The following is a 17,696-nucleotide window of genomic DNA, read 5'->3' as shown; positions in this document are numbered from 1 at the left end:
GCAGACGACACTCAACTGGTGATCTCGCTATCACAGGCACCGGATTCAACGGCTTCCAATTTCAGGGTATGCATGTAGGAGCTTGCATCCTGGATGGCAAACAACTGCCTGAAACTTAATGGAAGTAAAACAGTGGTGCTTGTGGTAGGAGGGGGTTCATCAGTGTGGTTGTCGGCGTGGTGGCCGTCAAGCCTTGGTTCCATTCTTATACCGTGCACCCCCCTGGGCATAAGGGTGGATTCTAATCTCACATTTGAATCTCACACTAGGCGTGTAGTGGGGACGTGTTTTGGTGTCCTTAAGGGCCTACGGAAAACTATGGATCTCCTCCCCATATAGGCCAGGAAGACGCTAGTGCATGCCTTTGTTCCCTCTCGTTTAGACTATGGCAACATACTTTATTTGGGTGCCACTGCTAAATGTCTAAACCAACTTCAGGTACTGCAAAATGCAGCGGCACGGCTGGTCCTCATGCAACCTAGGAGGACTGCCTCCAAAAGTGCCTTGAACACTCTACACGGGCTCCCTGTTAGAAAGAGAGTGTTGTTCAAGGCTCTTTGTATGTGCCACCGCATTATGCAGGGCACTGGCCCTGTGTACCTGCGGAGTCTACTTACCTCCTATAAGCCTGCACGGCCTCTTGGATCAAGTGGGACTGGCCTGCTGGTAGTCCCTAAAGTTAAGAAGGCCAGGATGGGTGGTAGGTCCTTTTGGCTTCTGGCGGCCCAGAGCTGGAATAAACTCCCTCTAGAGCTACGGTTGGAATCATCGGAGATGAAGTTTAGGAGGGATCTTAAAACTTACCTGTTCTTACATTACTAGGGATGCTGTGTCGTTGTTTTAGGTTTTGTGGCTCTGCCTCTCCCACTTATTCTAGCGCGGGGACACGCCGACATGGCGTAACCAGGCGCTTTATAAAATCCTTTATTATTATCATCTCTAGATGGAGGTAGGGGGTGAGGTTGGGCTCTTCAACCATATTCTGTGCATCATTCATTATTGTACTAATAGTGGGGATCTTTTTACCAGAGGTCAAGCACTTCTACTTCTAGAATACTTTTATCCCTAACTATAGTGAGTTTTAAACTTTTAAAATGCTAAAGGGACTTAACCAAGACACTAGCAAGACTTAAAAAATTCTAAAATTACATTTTTGGATAGTAGTTGTGTGATCAGGTGTTGGCTAAGGGGTCCAACAAATGCAAAGCCATAGACCCCCTCCATTTATCCACCAAAGTAGGAAGATGGCTCTGTATATACCATACCAAAGGGAGGTATAGAGGCTTGAGCAGAATGAGGCTCGAATGTAAGGGCTAGACAACAGTGGTTAATGCATGAATAGTTAAATCACAATTTTTTAAGGCTGTTATGATTTACTTGGCCAAAATTGGCTGTTAACTGTAGGAAGCAATATACTATTCCAAAAAGAGGTACAGCTTGCACAGTGTCAAGTAAGTACCCAAAGGAATGGCAGAGGTTAAAGTAGATAATACCTTACTCTCAAGTTAATGGTAGCTGATCGGAACAATTAGGCTTATCGGAGGGTAGTTTTAAGCATTTGCTGTACACACACAGGCAAGAAATTATGTTACACACGCAAACAAAATCTAGACCAGTTTATTTAAAAAGTTACTTTGTTATTTTTATTACTAGAACCAAGAATTACTTAGTTGCAGGTAAGTGATACTTTCAAAGCAGTAATACTTTACAAAATACTGTGTGCTCTGGTTTTGTATAAGCGTACAAGTTACTTTGCAGTATAGGAAATACGCTGTAAGCTCTTTGGAATACTTGCAATTACTTCAGATTACTTTCTAATTAGTTTTTAGTTACTTTTCTAACTTAGTGCAAAACAAACAAATAATACTATTTAGGCACTACAGTGCATTAGTACGCAAGACAACTCATTTATCAAAACTAAGTTACTTTGTTGCAATGCAAGGCAGAGTCAACACTTAGAACATGTTTCAGAGAAAGGCCACACCATGCAATCCTATATGAAAATGAAGTTAGTACTTGCAGGTAGGTACTGGTGTGGTCCTTTTGGGGGTAGAACCAAGGTTGAATTCTGCACTTAGGGTGAACCACCAATGGCACTCGGGTGGCCGGGTTCAAAGTGCAAGGGGTGCCAATGCTAGGCAATGGGGACTAGGGTCCCATTGCTTGGAGGCTGCCCACGGGCAGGTAAAGCTGCCTTGGAGGACAATCTTCAGGAGTTAAGGTAAGTAGAAAGGGAGAAGCCAAAGCAGTCCCACAACTACACAACCAGCGGCACGGGGGCAGCTGTGTGCTCACATGTCATCAGGCAGCCAATGTTACCATATGGAGATAATCGATACTGGTTTCAGGACGTAGGCTCGGACCAGGAGGTCTCTTCGGTGGAACCAGCCGCCAAGGGAGGAAGTTGGGATGTCAGGCGATGTTGGGACACTGTTGGTTCTCGTAACCAGGACTCGGGCCGGAGGATGCAGGGGTGTCTTTGGACATTGGGTTTCCCCTTATCGGACAGATTGTGGTCGAGGGGGGGGGAGGGGTCTTGGTGCAGAGGCTGCATGCGTCGTCACAAAGGCTGGGAGAAATCACCCCTCAATGGATTTGGGCTAAAGACTGCTGGAGAACCTCTTCTTGACCGGTGGGCCTCCTGGATTCGGGCAGTGCGCGTACGGTGCAGAGGTAGGTCTTAGCGTCATGGGGTTCTTTTTTGGAGACAGATGCTATTTTCGGGAGTTTTGGGTATTTTTCTAAGGTGATCAGTCGTCTCAGGGTTTTTTCGAGGTCGCTGGTCTACAGGTTGAAAGTAGTCCTGCTTCAGGGGTTGCTTGAAGGTGCAGGTAGGGCCAGTAGGGCTGGGGCCAAAGAAGTGGCCGTCGGGATCATCATCTTCTGCTGAGTCTTCGTCTTTGTCAATCTTCTTAGGTCGTCAGGAACTTCTGAGCTAGGTTCAGGCCCTAAATACTGTATTGAGGGGCATTACTGGGGTAGCAAGGTAGCAGCAGCCAATGGGCTGCTGACCTTAGTGTGACTACACAGTCCTGTGTTCACCCCACGTGGGGGAGTGAGCATACTCCCCAACCCTGATTGGAAGGTGCCTTCCATCTGCAAGATGGCAAGCACTGAAGTGTGGGCTTCAACCTGCCTCCCCCACCCGAGGGGTGGGCTGGCAGAGGTGGGCACACCTTCTGTGCTGTCCTGATTTTCCCGCCTGTCTTCCTGCTAAAAAGGTGGTGAAGACAGGATGGAGGTCTGCTCCTGCTAGCAGGAGAGGCTGGGTGTCCTATTGCAAAGGCGACAAGCCCTTTAAAGCTCCCCTGCTACAGATGGCTCTTCCTGACCTGGGGCAGGTGTGAACACCTCTGCCCAGGAAAGGCTTTGTTTCTGGGCCATGGGAGCAAAGGCTACCACCCCAGGGGTCCAGAAACGTGTCTTGTGGTGGCAGGCTGGTGTTCACCAGTAAGAAACCCACCAGCAGTTGGTTTGGTTCAGGGGTCCCCTCTAGAAGGACCCCGTGAGTGCCCAGGATAATAAATCTGGCACTGGTATTGGTGCAGGTTTATTATTCTGAGATGTTTGATACCATATATCCCAGAATTCAGTTTAGCCATTCTGGTACTAGGAAACTCATAATAACAAGTTTCTGGACTTTAAGTGTCCAGTAAAAACGTACTGAGAATATAATGTCTAAGAATGTCCATTCTGTATGATAGGGGCGTATCAGCCCATGCAGATAGGTACTTACATGAGGTATAGTGCACCCTGCCTTAAGGGTGTCTTATCTAGGTCTCATGCAGTTCTGAGCAGGCATGGCACACCGAGATGCGGGCCATGTCGACTCTTCACTTTTAGCTGCAGCAAAACACGCAGGCTGCAATGGCAGTGGTGCATGTTTGTGGTGAGAGAACTCTGAGGGTGGCATAATACGTGCTGCAGTCCTCAGAGGCCTCTCCCTGGCTACCATGGTGGCATAGCTACGCATTACAAGGGACTTATAGGTAGGCCAAAGTTGTGCCAGTTGTCAAAACAATGGTACAGGTTAAGGAAAGCTCTTAGGCCCTGGGAACCTGCAGGGACCCAGGGAACAAACAGTAAAAGTGCATTATGTATCTGGCAAAAAGTTAGGGGGTAACCATGCAAATAGGACACTTTCCTACATTTACTTATACAACTTTGGGGTCATTATTTTTCTTATGTTTTTTATAAACATTGTAGACTGGTCATATCTGAAGAAATTCTGCCTGCTCTAAGCTTTCTATTGAGCATAGCTAAATTTTATTTATGCCTGCAAGTCCAAAAGGTAGTACTTTCAACTAATTTGATCAATTTGCTTATATAAATGTAGCATCCCATATGTATTTAAATGCACTATGCATAAATAAAGCAAATTGGAGAGGTTAACCACCAATAAAAACCTTCTGAATCCTCACAGAGACACCTACAGCGACAGAAGTGATAGCAGCTCCCCTGATTCAGAGATCGCAGAACTTAAGTTACCATCAATAAATCACGACTGATTCCTGGTAATTTATACAATCTCTTTACTTAGCTAAATGCTGTTTTTGTTTGTTGATTCTTTACCATAACCTGTTCTTTTATGGTCAATTTGAAATCTATTAGAAAAAAGTGTGTTTTATAATAATGCTCAGTCTCTGTTGTGAAGCCCCTATAAAGGGTATGAAGAGTATAAATGTAACAATTAATGAAGTGTCCCTGTAGGTTTTTAACCGAAGCATTTGGTTTGGAAATTATAATACAAAACAAAGTTTGCAAGATTGTAAACATAAAATTTTATCTTCTTAAAATGTTGTCTCTGTTAAACATGTGCTTGCACATGTGTGAAGTGGCTAACCAAACTGAGATTTTGGTTGTAAGAAAATAAACATTAATTGAAAACCAGATGCTTAAGGATGAAACTCCATGGCTACCAAAAGGAAATTCACTTTGCTGAAGTATATTCTCCTGCAATGACATCAATAGTCTTACCGGGGTGTTCTGAACTGTTAAATAGCTTTGTGTCCCGAAATGGCAAAATGCGAAATCCTTCACCCTTCTGGGACCATTATTGGTACACAAAAGTTTGTCATCTAATTTTACACTCGTCCATCCAGCCACTCCAACGGTGGGGAGAAAAAAGCTCAGCTATCCATATTTAAAAAGATAAGTAGTTCCTCTTCACATGCTCATGTAGACTTGTGCACCATTCAGGTTTCTGTTTACCATCTATAAAACGCTGCCAAAGATGTGTTGTTCCCTGCTTCTCGTATCGTAGCACAATGAGCTAATACCTTTAGAGCATATGTATATAGAGGCATCTAGCCGTAGATTCCTTAACTTGTGAATTCTCCTCAGGCTTTAGACTGGATCTGGAAAACTTTTCTCAGCAGTACCTCTGCGCGGAGGGGTGGGGGGGTGCGAGGGGGTATTGGCGGCGCCACATGGCTCCGACTACGCCGGATCCGGATAGGTCAGTGGAGCTATACAAGTCCCCTCTGGCGTGCTGACGTCCGTTTCTTCTTTATCCAGGTTTGAACCAGTACTCCCCTTTTGTGAGGCACTATCTGATGTTTTACTGGGAGCATGGGCAAACCTGAGTCAGGTGTACCAGTGGACCGTACTATTGCTCACAAATACCGCCTTGCTCCAGGAGACCCGCTCGCCTTATTCAACAGCTGACCCATCGCAGCTTCATGATCCAGGCCATTACGGCGTCTCCTGAGATGGAGAACCTTCCCCATTCCCCCCTTGACAAAGAGTCTTGGAAGCAGGATTCTTGCGGAAATAGTGTTTTTTTAATCCTCTAGTGCAGCGTTACGCTTCACCAACACGATTTGCATCCTCGGATGCTTTCTCCATGCCATGTGGGACTCCTTTGCCCAACTTTTGTCTTTGTTCCCAGAGGCTAACGAGGGCGAGTTGAACCGGTTGATTTTAGATGGTCGCCAGGTGGTCAAACTGCTCATCGGATGTGGAATGGATTCCATTGGTTGGGCCATGGCGACCGCTGTGTCATTGCGCCGATACGCCTGGCTACGGGCGTGTGGATTTTCAGAAGCTGTCCAGTCAGCCTTTCTTGACATGCCATTTGATGGGGATCATCTTTTTGGAGCCCAAGCAGATAAAGCTTTATGTAGGTTTCGGGCTAGTCTGGGAGGGCCAGACCCTTGGCTTGCCCCCCAACCTCCCTTTTCCCCTTGTTATTGCAACACTGTTATTTGTGTTTTGTGGCATCAGTGTCTCTGCCCTGGTCTTCTGGTGCTACTGGCTAACCGCCTGTCTTGAGAGCCTGCATACCTTACTGGCCGGTGGGGTTCTTTTCGAATTAGTCTGTTGTGTGAATCTCTTATCACGAGAATTCCTTTATCCTTGTGTGATATTGGCAACTTGGGCTTATTGCCCTTTCTTCTGTTCCTCAACTGTGCCTCACAACTTGTTATCCTGTCCTGTTATTGCGTTGGAAACCTTATGTTCGAGGCGTGTGAGCTGTAGATCACATGCTTTGCATAGCCTGCCATCTAGTGTTGGGTCTGGATGTTTGCACTTTGTTTTTGTTAGAATAAGTCTTTTCCAGTCACAAGGTATGTGACTCCTCCTTTTGGTGATAGGGCGCATGGGCATCGGCTCCATTTTTAGATTGTGTTTTTCTGCCATCGTTTTTGGATGTGGAATGCTGCGCTCCGCTACTGTTTCTCTGGTTCCCTTCGACACGCAATCCACTACCCTCGACGGTATTGTTTCTCGATCGCGTTCCCATTCTCCGTGTATTGTTTCGACTCAAAGTTCTTCAATCAGAAAACTCATGGAGGTTCGTTGGGCCTGCCTAAGCCGGGCTCACTAGCATTCGATGGAACAGACTCCATTCAAGCTATGTCCCGGGTGTTGCGCTAAGTTTCCACGCATCGATCTGCAGGAAGTGTGTAACCTCTGTTTGGCCCCGGAACGCGACGAAAAAGACTGCCGATTTGTTTTGATCGAAAAAGACGCTTCATCGGGCTTGACGTCACGAGGTGCAACAAGGCGGCTTCGTACCGAAAATCTTAGGCGAAGATTCCGACCGAGAAGAAATACAACTTCAAGGAGCTGAGGAAGAACACATCTCTGTGACCGAGGCCGACTCCGACATGGAAGAAGAGGAGCAAGTTACACGGGGTCAGCGTACCATGAGTACAGAAACCCCTTTGTCTCAGCAACATGAGACAAAAAAGGCTCTGCTCTTTCTTCTGCCTGAGGGCCAATGTCGGTACCGAGAAAATGTTTTGAACACCCTGCCCGTGGGCTCGGCGCCGAAACACAAAGAGAAGCCTTCTTGCTCGGGACCGGGTCGGCACCATGCCGACGCCGAACCAAAATCCTCGGTGCCGAAATCCAAGCATGTTTTGGTCCACGTTCCATCTTTGTCGAGGACTAAATCTTCAGTACCAAAGAGTTCGGAGCTGAAGCTTTCGACACCGAAAACAACAAGTAACCATAAAAAGACTCCACCAAAAGAGCCTCGGTCTGATGTTTCACCTTCGGATCTGAAACAGACAGTATTGGTTATTAACCCAGATACTGGACATATTCATGCCAAACTGCCTGAAAAAAGGAAACTGGGCGAACAGGATGAGCACCACATGCCCCTGAAGAAAAGGAATGTGGGTCCTAACCCTTCACCACCATATGTTTCATTTCCTACACCTACTAATCCTCAATAACTTAACATACCCACTAATTCACCACCACCACTATCACCTGGCCCACAGTATGAAGGGGATGGGGATCAAGATAGGCCACAAGATGTTAACCCATGGGAGGATTATGACACTGACCCACACACAGATACTGACCCTGACTTAAACCCGTCCAGGCCATCACCACCTGACGACAATATAGGCTACATTGAGCTTCTTAACAGGGCTGCTCATTACCATGGGGTGGAACTACATAACGAGGATTTAGAGGAGGACTTTTTGTTGAGACCGTAAGTTCCTCTCAAAAAACTACACATACACTGCCAATGCTTAAGTGAATGCTTAAACATGTAGAAGAGGTTTTCAAAGATCCTGTAAGGTCAAGAATCATCACGCCCAGGGTTGAAAAGAAATATAAACCAGCACCTACTGACCCTGCCTACATCAACGGTCAGCTGCCCTTAGACTCTCTTGTGGTTTCTAATGCTCGCAAGAGAGCTAACTCCCAGACCACAGGTGAGGCCCCTCCTCCTGATAAGGAGTACAAGTTAATTGATGCCTCTGGCAAAAGGGTAGCCGCACAAGCAGCTAATCACTGGCGCATTGTCAATGATCAGGCTTTTTTAACCAGATATGATGGGGCTCATCACGATGAGTTGGAAACACGTATGCAATTTCTGCCTGATGAGCATACATCGAAGTCAAATCCAGGAGGGCAAACTTATCGCCAATACCTCCATCAAGTGCTCCATCAAGACGCAGCAGACACAGCAGCGCACCCAGTAAACACTAGCGTACTGCAACGCAGCCATGCATGATTGAACATTTCAGGGTTAAAACATGATGTACAAGCCTCCATTCTCACCAAGCCATTCGACAAAGAACACCTCTTTGGTCCAGCAGTTGACACCTCGCTGGAAAAGATAAAGAAAGACACAGAGGTCGAAAAGTCCATGGGGGCTTTGCAGTTAACTGCAAATACGGTTCCTTTCGGCGCTTCTTTTACAGGGTTGGCTCCAAAAATATTTCCACAGAAAATCCCTCCTCCTCTTACAAGGGCAACAACTAATCGCCCTCATCAAGAGGTCATTTCAGAGGAGGTTTTAGAGGTAAGGGAAGATGCAGAGGCAACTCCACAAGTACTTTCCCCGCAAACAGCAAGCAGTGACTTCCTTCCGCTACCCCTTGATCATTCCACTTCTGTCGGGGGGGGCGTCTCTCCCAATTTCTCCCTGTATGGAACATAATCACCTCAGACAAATGGTTGTTGCAAATTATTCAATATGGTTACTGCCTGGAACTTACAGACACTCCACCAAAAATTCCTCCAAGATCATGCGCAATGTCACAGGAACATCTTACCCTTCTAAAGCAAGAAGTTCTCTCTCTGTTAAAGAAAGGAGCTATAGAACCAGTCCCATTAAAATATTAAGGTGCCGGGGTATACTCCCTGTACTTCTTGATTCCAAAGAAGGACAGCTCTCTCAGGCCTATACCAGACCTCCGAGAACTAAATCTATACATTCAGTCAGACCACTGTCACATGGTCACACTCCAGCAAGTGCTCCCTCTCCTTCATCAAGGCAACTTTCTTTCCACTCTGGACTTAAAGGACGCCTCTTTTAATATTCCAATACATCCTGCTCACCGCGGGTACCTCAGGTTCGTAGTAGCAGGACGGCACTATCAGTCTCAAGGTGCTCCCATTCAGAGTAACGATCGCACCCAGAGTTTTCACCAAGCGCCTGGCAGTAGTCGCAGCTCATCTTCGAAGACAACACATTCACGTCTTCCCATACTTGGACAGGTGGCTCATAAAAGCCAGCTCACAAGAAAGCTGTCTACGTCACACTCACAAAACGGTGCAGTTGCTTCACAATCTTAGATTCACAGTAAACCTGTCCAAATCCCATCTACAGCCATCCAACATACAGGTGTACCTGGGAGCCACAATACATACACAAAAAGCTTTGCCCTACCTCAATCCGGCCAGAATCCGCAACATGCAGACTCTACTCGATCAGTTTCAGCCTCAACACTCATTGCCAGCTCGAGTGTTCATACAATTACTAGGGATGATGGCGTCTTGCATCCTAATAGTCTCTTACGCAAGACTTCACATGTGTCCCCTTCAGGACTGCTTAGCACGTCAGTGGAACCAGTCTTAGGGTCTGTTATCAGATCTAGTGTTGGTGGACGGCTGCACTCATCGCTCTCTGCAGTGGTTGAATACACAAAACCTTTCAAAAGGGCGGCCCTTCATTGACCCGGTTCAACAGATAGTGCTAACAGCAGAAACATCGCTCACTGGTTGGGGAGCTCATTTCCAGACGCATACAATTCAGGGCATGGGCAAAAGCAGCTTCACAAAAATTATCTAGAGCTGCTAGCGATTTTTCTAGTGCTAAAAGCGTTTCAAGTACATCTAGTAGGCAAAGCTGTCCTGATCCGTACAGACAACATGACAGCAATGTACTACATACAAAAACAGGGGGGGGGGGACATTCTCTCCAGCTGTCGCAACTAGCACAGACCATCTGGAGATGGACTATACGTCACAAAATGTATCTCCTGGCAGAACACCTTCCAGGAGTAAACAATCAGATTGCAGATCTGCTCAGCCGTCAAAGACAACAGATTCACGAATTGGAACTCCACCCTCAAGTTCTCCTCTCATTCTTCCAAATGTGGGTCTTTCTCGACATAGATCTGTTCGCCACAAACCTAAACACAAAATGCCCAAGCTTCGCATCCAGGCATCCACACATTATCCAAAGGCAATGCACTATGGATGAATTGGTCAGGGACAATTGTACGCTTTTCCGCCTCTCCAACTCATTCCATTAGCGGTTAGAAAGCTCAGACAGGCATCCCTGACACTAATCCTAGTTGCTCCCACATGGGCTCTGCAACCCTGGTTCACAACACTATTGGAGCTCTCAGTAGTTCCTCACCAAAAACTACATCTCACTCTTAATCTTCTCACTCAGAGCCATGGATAGATAAGACATCCAGATCCCAGTCATCTCAATCTTGCGATCTGGCACCTGAAATTTTAGAGATTGGCTACCTTAATCTCCCGCCAGACTGCATGAAAATCATCAAAGAGGCTAGACGTCCTACCACAAGAGCATGCTATGGAGCAAAGTGGAAGCGATTTGTGATATACTGCAATACAAATAAAATCCATCCGCTGGATGCTTCTGTTCAAAACATAATTTGCTATTTATTACATCTGCAGCATCCCAATTTACATCTTGCTGCAATAGCTGTATACCTACAGAACAGACATCTGTGTCTCTTTAGAGTACCTGTCATTAAAGCATTTATGGAGGGATTTAAAAGAATCATTCCTCCAAGACTTCCACCTGTCCAGTGTGGAATCTCAACATTGCCCTTACCAGACTGATGGATCCACCCTTTGAACCATTGCATAGATGTGAACTGCAATTTCTCACTTGGAAGGTAGCTCTCTTCATAGCTATCACATCACTGAGGAGAGTGGGTGAGCTTCAGGCACTAACCATATAAGATCCATTTTTACAAGTACACCAAAACAAAGTGGTTCTGCAGACCAAACCTAAATTCCTACCAAAGGTAATTTCTGCCTTTCATATCACCCAATCTGTTGAGTTGCCTGTGTTCTACCCTTAACCAGATTCTATGGCAGAACGTGCTTTACACACTTTAGATGTGAAAAGAGCACTACTTTACTATGTAGAAAGGATGAAAGCTTTCCGAAAGACAAAACAACTGTTAGTCACTTTTGCCCCATCACATAATGGCAATCCTATATCAAAATCGGGCATTGCAAGGTGGATAATCAAGTGCTTTCAGAAAATGCTATGCAAAGGCAAGACAAACACGGATAATTCCCCATAGAGCACACTCCACACGCAAACAATGGGTGTCTATGGCATTCTTAGGATATATATCAATAGATGACATCTGAAAAGCTGAAACATGGTCTACACCTCACACATTCACAAAACACTATTGTGTAGCAAGTTAGTGTCTGCCAAGCAGTTTTACGTACACTATTTCAGACGATTGCAACAGTTACAGGTTAGCCACGACTTTGGGAGATAACTGCTGTATAGTCTATGCAATTACAAAAGGGGGTGGTGATGGACGGAGCATCTGAATCAATCAAACACTCACACCCAGTCGAAAGATCTGGGTTTAATACATCACCGTTCTTTAGCCCACTCTGCCACCCCAGTTCAGACATGGCTATATGCAAATCAGTCTGACCCTGTGCCTCATGGGAACAGTCCAGCCCGAACTGCCAAGCCATGCCTTCCCTGGACCGGAAACAAGCTTCCGAGGACCGGTTTCTGGCATTCCAGCCGTCTTCATCCCGGCTTGCTTGAATCCAGTGGCAAAGTGAGCAAGGGACTCACGTCTGAGCATACCCTGCCACACTTATGGCGGCCAAAAGCGGTACAAAAGGGGGTGGTGATGGACGGAGCATCTGAATCAATCAAACACTCACATCCAGTCAAAAGATCTGGGTTTAATCCATCACCGTTCTTTAGCCCACTCTGCCACCCCAGTTCAGACATGGCTATATGCAAATCAGTCTGACCCTGTGCCTCATGGGAACAGTCCAGCCCGACCTGCCAAGCCATGCCTTCCCTGGACCGGAAACAAGCTTCCGAGGACCGGTTTCTGGCATTCCAGCCGTCTTCAGCCCGGCTTGCTTGAATCCAGTGGCAAAGTGAGCAAGGGACTCGCGTCTGAGCATACCCTGCCACACTTATGGTGGCCAAAAGCGGTACAAAAGGGGGTGGTGATGGACGGAGCATCTGAATCAATCAAACACTCACACCCAGTCAAAACCGCTTTGTTCGCCCTAAGTGTGGCAGGGTATGCTCAGACGCGAGTCCCTTGTTCACTTGGCGACTGGATTCAAGATAGCCTGGCTGATGAGGATTATGAATCCGAAACCGGTCCCAGGATTCTTGTTTCCGGTCCAGGGAAGACATGGCTTGGCAGTTCGGGCTGTACTGTTCCCATGAGGCACAGGGTCAGACTGATTTGCATATAGCCATGTCTGAACTGGGGTGGCTGAGTGAACTAAAGAATGGTGATGGATTAAACCCAGATCAGTTGACTGGGGGTGAGTGTTTGATTTGTTCAAACGCTCCGTCCATCATCCCCTTTTGTATCGCTTTGTTCGCCCTAAGTGTGGCAGGGTATGCTCAGACGTGAGTCCCTTGTTCACTTGGCCACTGGATTCAAGATAGCCTGGCTGATGAGGATTATGAATCCGAAACCGGTCCCAGGATGCTTGTTTCCGGTCCAGGGAAGACATGGCTTGGCAGTTCGGGCTGTACTGTTCCCATGAGGCACAGAGTCAGACTGATTTGCATATAGCCATGTCTGAACTGGGGTGGCTGAGTGAACTAAAGAATGGTGATGGATTAAACCCAGATCAGTTGACTGGGGGTGAGTGTTTGATTTGTTCAAACGCTTTCCATCATCCCCTTTTGTATCGCTTTGTTCGCCCTAAGTGTGGCAGGGTATGCTCAGACGTGAGTCCCTTGTTCACTTGGCCACTGGATTCAAGATAGCCTGGCTGATGAGGATTATGAATCCGAAACCGGTCCCAGGATGCTTGTTTCCGGTCCAGGGAAGACATGGCTTGACAGTTCGGGCTGTACTGTTCCCATGAGGCACAGGGTCAGACTGATTTGCATATAGCCATGTCTGAACTGGGGTGGCTGAGTGAACTAAAGAATGGTGATGGATTAAACCCAGATCAGTTGACTGGGGTTGAGTGTTTGATTTGTTCAAACGCTCCGTCCATCATCCCCTTTTGTATCATATAGTCTATGCAAAGCATGTGATCTACAGCTCCCATTTCTCGAACGGAAAATGCTGCTTACCCAGTATGCATCTGTTATTGGCATGTAGAGCTGTAGATTCACATGCACCTACCTGCTTCCCCGGGTACCTATACCTGTTGCAGTAATATCTTACTTAGATACATATATACATGGACATCTCTTACTACTCTTAGTAACTCCATTATCACCCTCTGCCGCAAACATTCTAACAATGGAGCCGATGACCATGCGCACTATCACCGAAAGGAGTCACCTACCCCGTGACTTGGAACAGAAACAAAGTGCAATCATCCAGACCCCACACTTGATGGCGGGCTATGCAAAGCATGTGAATCTACAGCTCTACATGCCAAGAACAGATGCATACTGGGTAAGTAGCATTTTCCTTCTTAGTTGCAGTTCCTTTGGCAGCCTCTTATTTCCCCTTGGTATTGTATCACGTATCAATGATACACCGTGTTTGCTCTGCACACCTTTGGAGTTGTTTCCTTCAACTCTTCGAATGTTACAGTGGCAGCTTGTGTTCTTTTTTTTTTTTATAGCAAAAGTGCATTGGTGGAAGGCATTATACAGACGCCTCTTGTCATGGCAAAACAAAATATCAACAGTGTTTCACCACATAGTCTGGATCAGGAGTAAATAAATCTGGTAGCCCCGGAGGTGCCTCTTCCTCCATAGTTACTACAGTATCACAGTCAAAAAGTATGAGGAAGCAAACAGTTGGTCCGTTTGCAAAAGCATCTTATTGTTGGCTGCCCAGTGTGGAGGTTACCATATTCTCTCCCAATCTGCCCATCAATGTGTGTCTCTCCCTTCTCAATTCCACTATAGGAGAAATGCAAATGTCCCCCCTATATTTGTTACACTTACCCCATTTATGGTCCCAATTTTTGGGGAACCCCTTCCCTTGAACATCGTTTTTTTCTGCAATCGTGGCACTGTCCATGTCATTTGCCCAATCCCGTACACATTGAGTCATGTCCACCCCCCATTTTTGGGCAATATTGCGTTTGGCGATAGTCCATCCGATCTTGGCCCACGACTGCTCTGCTTGTTAAAGGTCTGTAGCCTCCCAGATGTTGAGGAGGCAAAGTTTGGGGGAGGGTTGAATGGGTTTGTCACATGTCCTACTGATTTGCCTAGCTTCTTTCCAATACTGTTGTATGTGGGGGCAGTCCCAAGGGATATGTGTGAATGTGCCGGTCTCGTTACATCGTCGGAGGCAGAGCGGGTCAGGTCTCCTACCCAACCTAAACAATAGTTTGGCATCAAATTGGACCCGGTGGAGAACTTTGAGTTGGACAAGTCAAAGTCGCATAGGGATCGCTACCTCTTGGGGAGAAGCGAGTGCATCTCTCCATTCCTCGTCATCTATATCCCCCAGATCATTTTCCTAGCACACTCGTAGTTTCAACATTGGGTCAGTACGGTTATTCACTAATTCTTTTTATATGTGAGGGAAATGGCTTTGCGGTTTATTGGATCTAGTAGTAGTCGGTCCTCCAACGGGGGAGGAATCTGGAAGGGGGGTACCCCTTGGGAGAGCCGAGTCAATGGCATGGCTAATTTGGAGATATTGAAAAGTCTCCAAAGGTGCAAGGTGATAATTAGCCTGAAGATCAGCAAATGTGGCCTTCTTCCCCTTCACCCACATGTCCCCAACTGTGGAGATCCCAATGTTGTGTCCTATTTATCAAAACCCGGACAGGTGCTGAGACGACCCAATACATCAGGTTCCCAGAGAGGAGTTGCCTTTGTCAGGCGTTTGTGCCACCCCAGCTTGCGCTGAATCCCATGCCACACCTCTACAGTGCGAGCTGTGGGGCCCGTCAAGTGTAACTTCCGATAGTTAGTATAGAGTGCCCTATTGTAGCTCCCCCTCCCCATGAGCCAATGTTCCGTGCGGAAATTGGGATCATCGTGTTGACAGAACACTCATCTATTAATGGCCAACAGCTGTGATGCCTGATAATAGAGACGCAGGTCCGGTAACCCTATACCTCCGTCATACCATCCCATGGCAAGTTTGTTTATGGTAATTCGTGGAGGTCGGCCTTCCCACAGTAACCCCCGCGCTACTTCTTCAATTTGCGAGAAGTATGAGTCCGGGACAGGATTGGGGCGTTTTGCAGTGCGTAGAGAAAGCGTGGGAGAGCGAGCATTTTAAACAGGGATGCACAGCCCAAGAGAGTAAGGGGCAGCGATCGCCAATGCATAAGTCTGACCTCAAATGCTGAAGGGGCACCAGCAGATTCTGCCCGATAGAGATATTAACGTCGGATGTAATAAAAATGCAAGGTATCGAAAACTCCATCTTGCTACTGGAATCTCATAGCCCTGCGGACTGGATGGGGGCTCACCCCAAAGTGCATACATCTGGGATTTGGACCAATTTATCTGATATCCCGAATGCGCACCAAATATGTGAGAAATGTGCAACTCCCGTTGCAGCGAGCATGCTGGAGAGGCCAGGTAGAGCAAGATATCGTTCGCGTAGAGCGATATTCAGTCCTCATGATCACTGGTCCATTTTATGCCCCTTATACCCGGATCTCCCCTGATCCAGACGGAAAGCGGCTCCAGTACCATAGCAAAGAGGAGCGGCGACAGCGTGCAACCTTGCCTCATGCCACGGCAAAGGGGAAAAGAGGCAGAGCGTAGATTGTTTACCGTGACGCGCACCATGGGCTGCATGCATAGTAGCTTGATCCATCTGATCAATTTGGGTCCGAACCCCATGCGAACCAGGACAGCAAAAAGATATTCCCATTCGATGGTATCAAATGCCATCGTGGCACCTAGCGACAGTAGGAGCGCCGCCTCCTCAAGGGTGTCTCTTCGCCCCAGTGTCCCATGTACACGTCGCAGATTCCGAGCCGTATTCCTACCCCGCATAAAGCCAGATTGGTCTGGATGAATCAAGTCATTAAGATATGGGAGGAGTCGGTTTGCAAGGATCTTGGCAAGGATTTTTGCTTCCACCGTAAGCAACGAGATAGGGCGGTACGATTTACAATCCTCCACTGGCTTTTCAGGTTTGTGGATAACTACAATGGCAGCAGTAAAAATATCAGCCGGGAGAAGCCCCGATTCATAGCATTTATTATAAAGGTTCAACAGGTGTGCCGCTAGGTTAGTCGCCATCGGTTTGGGGAGCTCAATAGGGAGTCCATTAGGACCCATCGCTTTGCCGGACCGAACATCTTGTATTGCTTTTTGGACCTCTACTTCAGAGACGTCCGCCTCCAGTGCTTCTCTATCCTGATGCAGGATACAAACTACCTCTATGGTGGCAAGGAGGTCTGCTGCCATTGAAGCTTGAGAAGCCTGAGGGACCCTATACACTTCCTCAAAATGTGAAGCAAAAACGTTAGCAATTCCCTAAGGGTCAGTTATCAGGATGCCGTCCGGGCCCATTATTGCCCATACCCATCTCGCTGTCTGTTCCTTGCGTTCCAGCCATGCCCGGAGTTTACCCTTGCGCTCGCCTTGTTCATAAATCCAGTGACGAGTAGCTAAGGAGCGCATTGTGGCCTCCTCCAAGAGGAGTTGTCTCTAATCCGGTCTTTAAATTTTAATACTGTGTTGGGTGTTTGGGTCAGGGGCCTGAGAGATGGCCTCCTCTATGTGCAATATGTCCCTTTCCAGTTCGACCACCCTCTTGTTACGCTCGGTCCTGTGGCTCACCAGCCTCGACAGTGCCCTGCCTTTAATAACCCCTAAGTACTCCTTTCAACGTGTTTTCGTGAGGAGGATTTTTCCATATTACCTCAGGCTAAACGTCGCCCTTCGATTAATAGTTTTTCACCTGTTGGCTATTTCCACTTCATGGATTTGGTCACGCACTCCACTATTGCGCGATACCACCTCTCCTGGTTAAAGGTAGGATTGGCGATTTTCGTGAATATTTGTTGTCCCTAAGCTTTGGGATTCAATGGTGCTGCCTTGTGTCTCTGGTTGTACAGGCACCTGCAAACCATGAGTTAAAATTCCTCTGTTAAGAAATATACGTCCTCACCTCTACGTATGCTCAGGGTCGGTCTGGTTGGCATTCGATTGTGGAACGGCATAGGTTTTCCTGTGTGATCTGTTATCCTTCCCTCCCTGTCGTTGCTTGACCTTTTATCCTTGCCTTCCGGCTGTTGTATGATCTATTCTCCTTCCCTCAGAGTCCTTGTATGAA

The 17,696-nt window shown here is 47.1% G+C and overlaps 1 protein-coding gene across 3 annotated transcripts in view; it reads left to right on the top strand.

Annotated features, from left to right (window-relative positions):
• The window catches only part of CTPS1 (CTP synthase 1), a 225,444-nt gene that overhangs the window by 177,617 nt on the left and 30,131 nt on the right, over positions 1-17,696 (top strand). For 2 of the 3 annotated variants that reach the window (XM_078681909.1, XM_078681910.1), the window contains exon 18: positions 4,424-4,514. The exons of the other annotated variant lie outside the window; for it this stretch is intronic. In XM_078681909.1, the coding sequence (XP_078538035.1) occupies positions 4,424-4,508 (85 nt within the window). In that variant the 3' untranslated portion in view covers positions 4,509-4,514. The remainder of the gene's footprint in view (positions 1-4,423; positions 4,515-17,696) is intronic. 3 annotated transcript variants of the gene reach the window in all.

The sequence above is a fragment of the Lissotriton helveticus genome, chromosome 3_1 (genome assembly GCF_964261635.1).
Source record: "Lissotriton helveticus chromosome 3_1, aLisHel1.1, whole genome shotgun sequence".
Lineage (NCBI taxonomy): Eukaryota > Metazoa > Chordata > Amphibia > Caudata > Salamandridae > Lissotriton > Lissotriton helveticus.
This window is presented reverse-complemented; position numbering and strand designations above follow the sequence as displayed.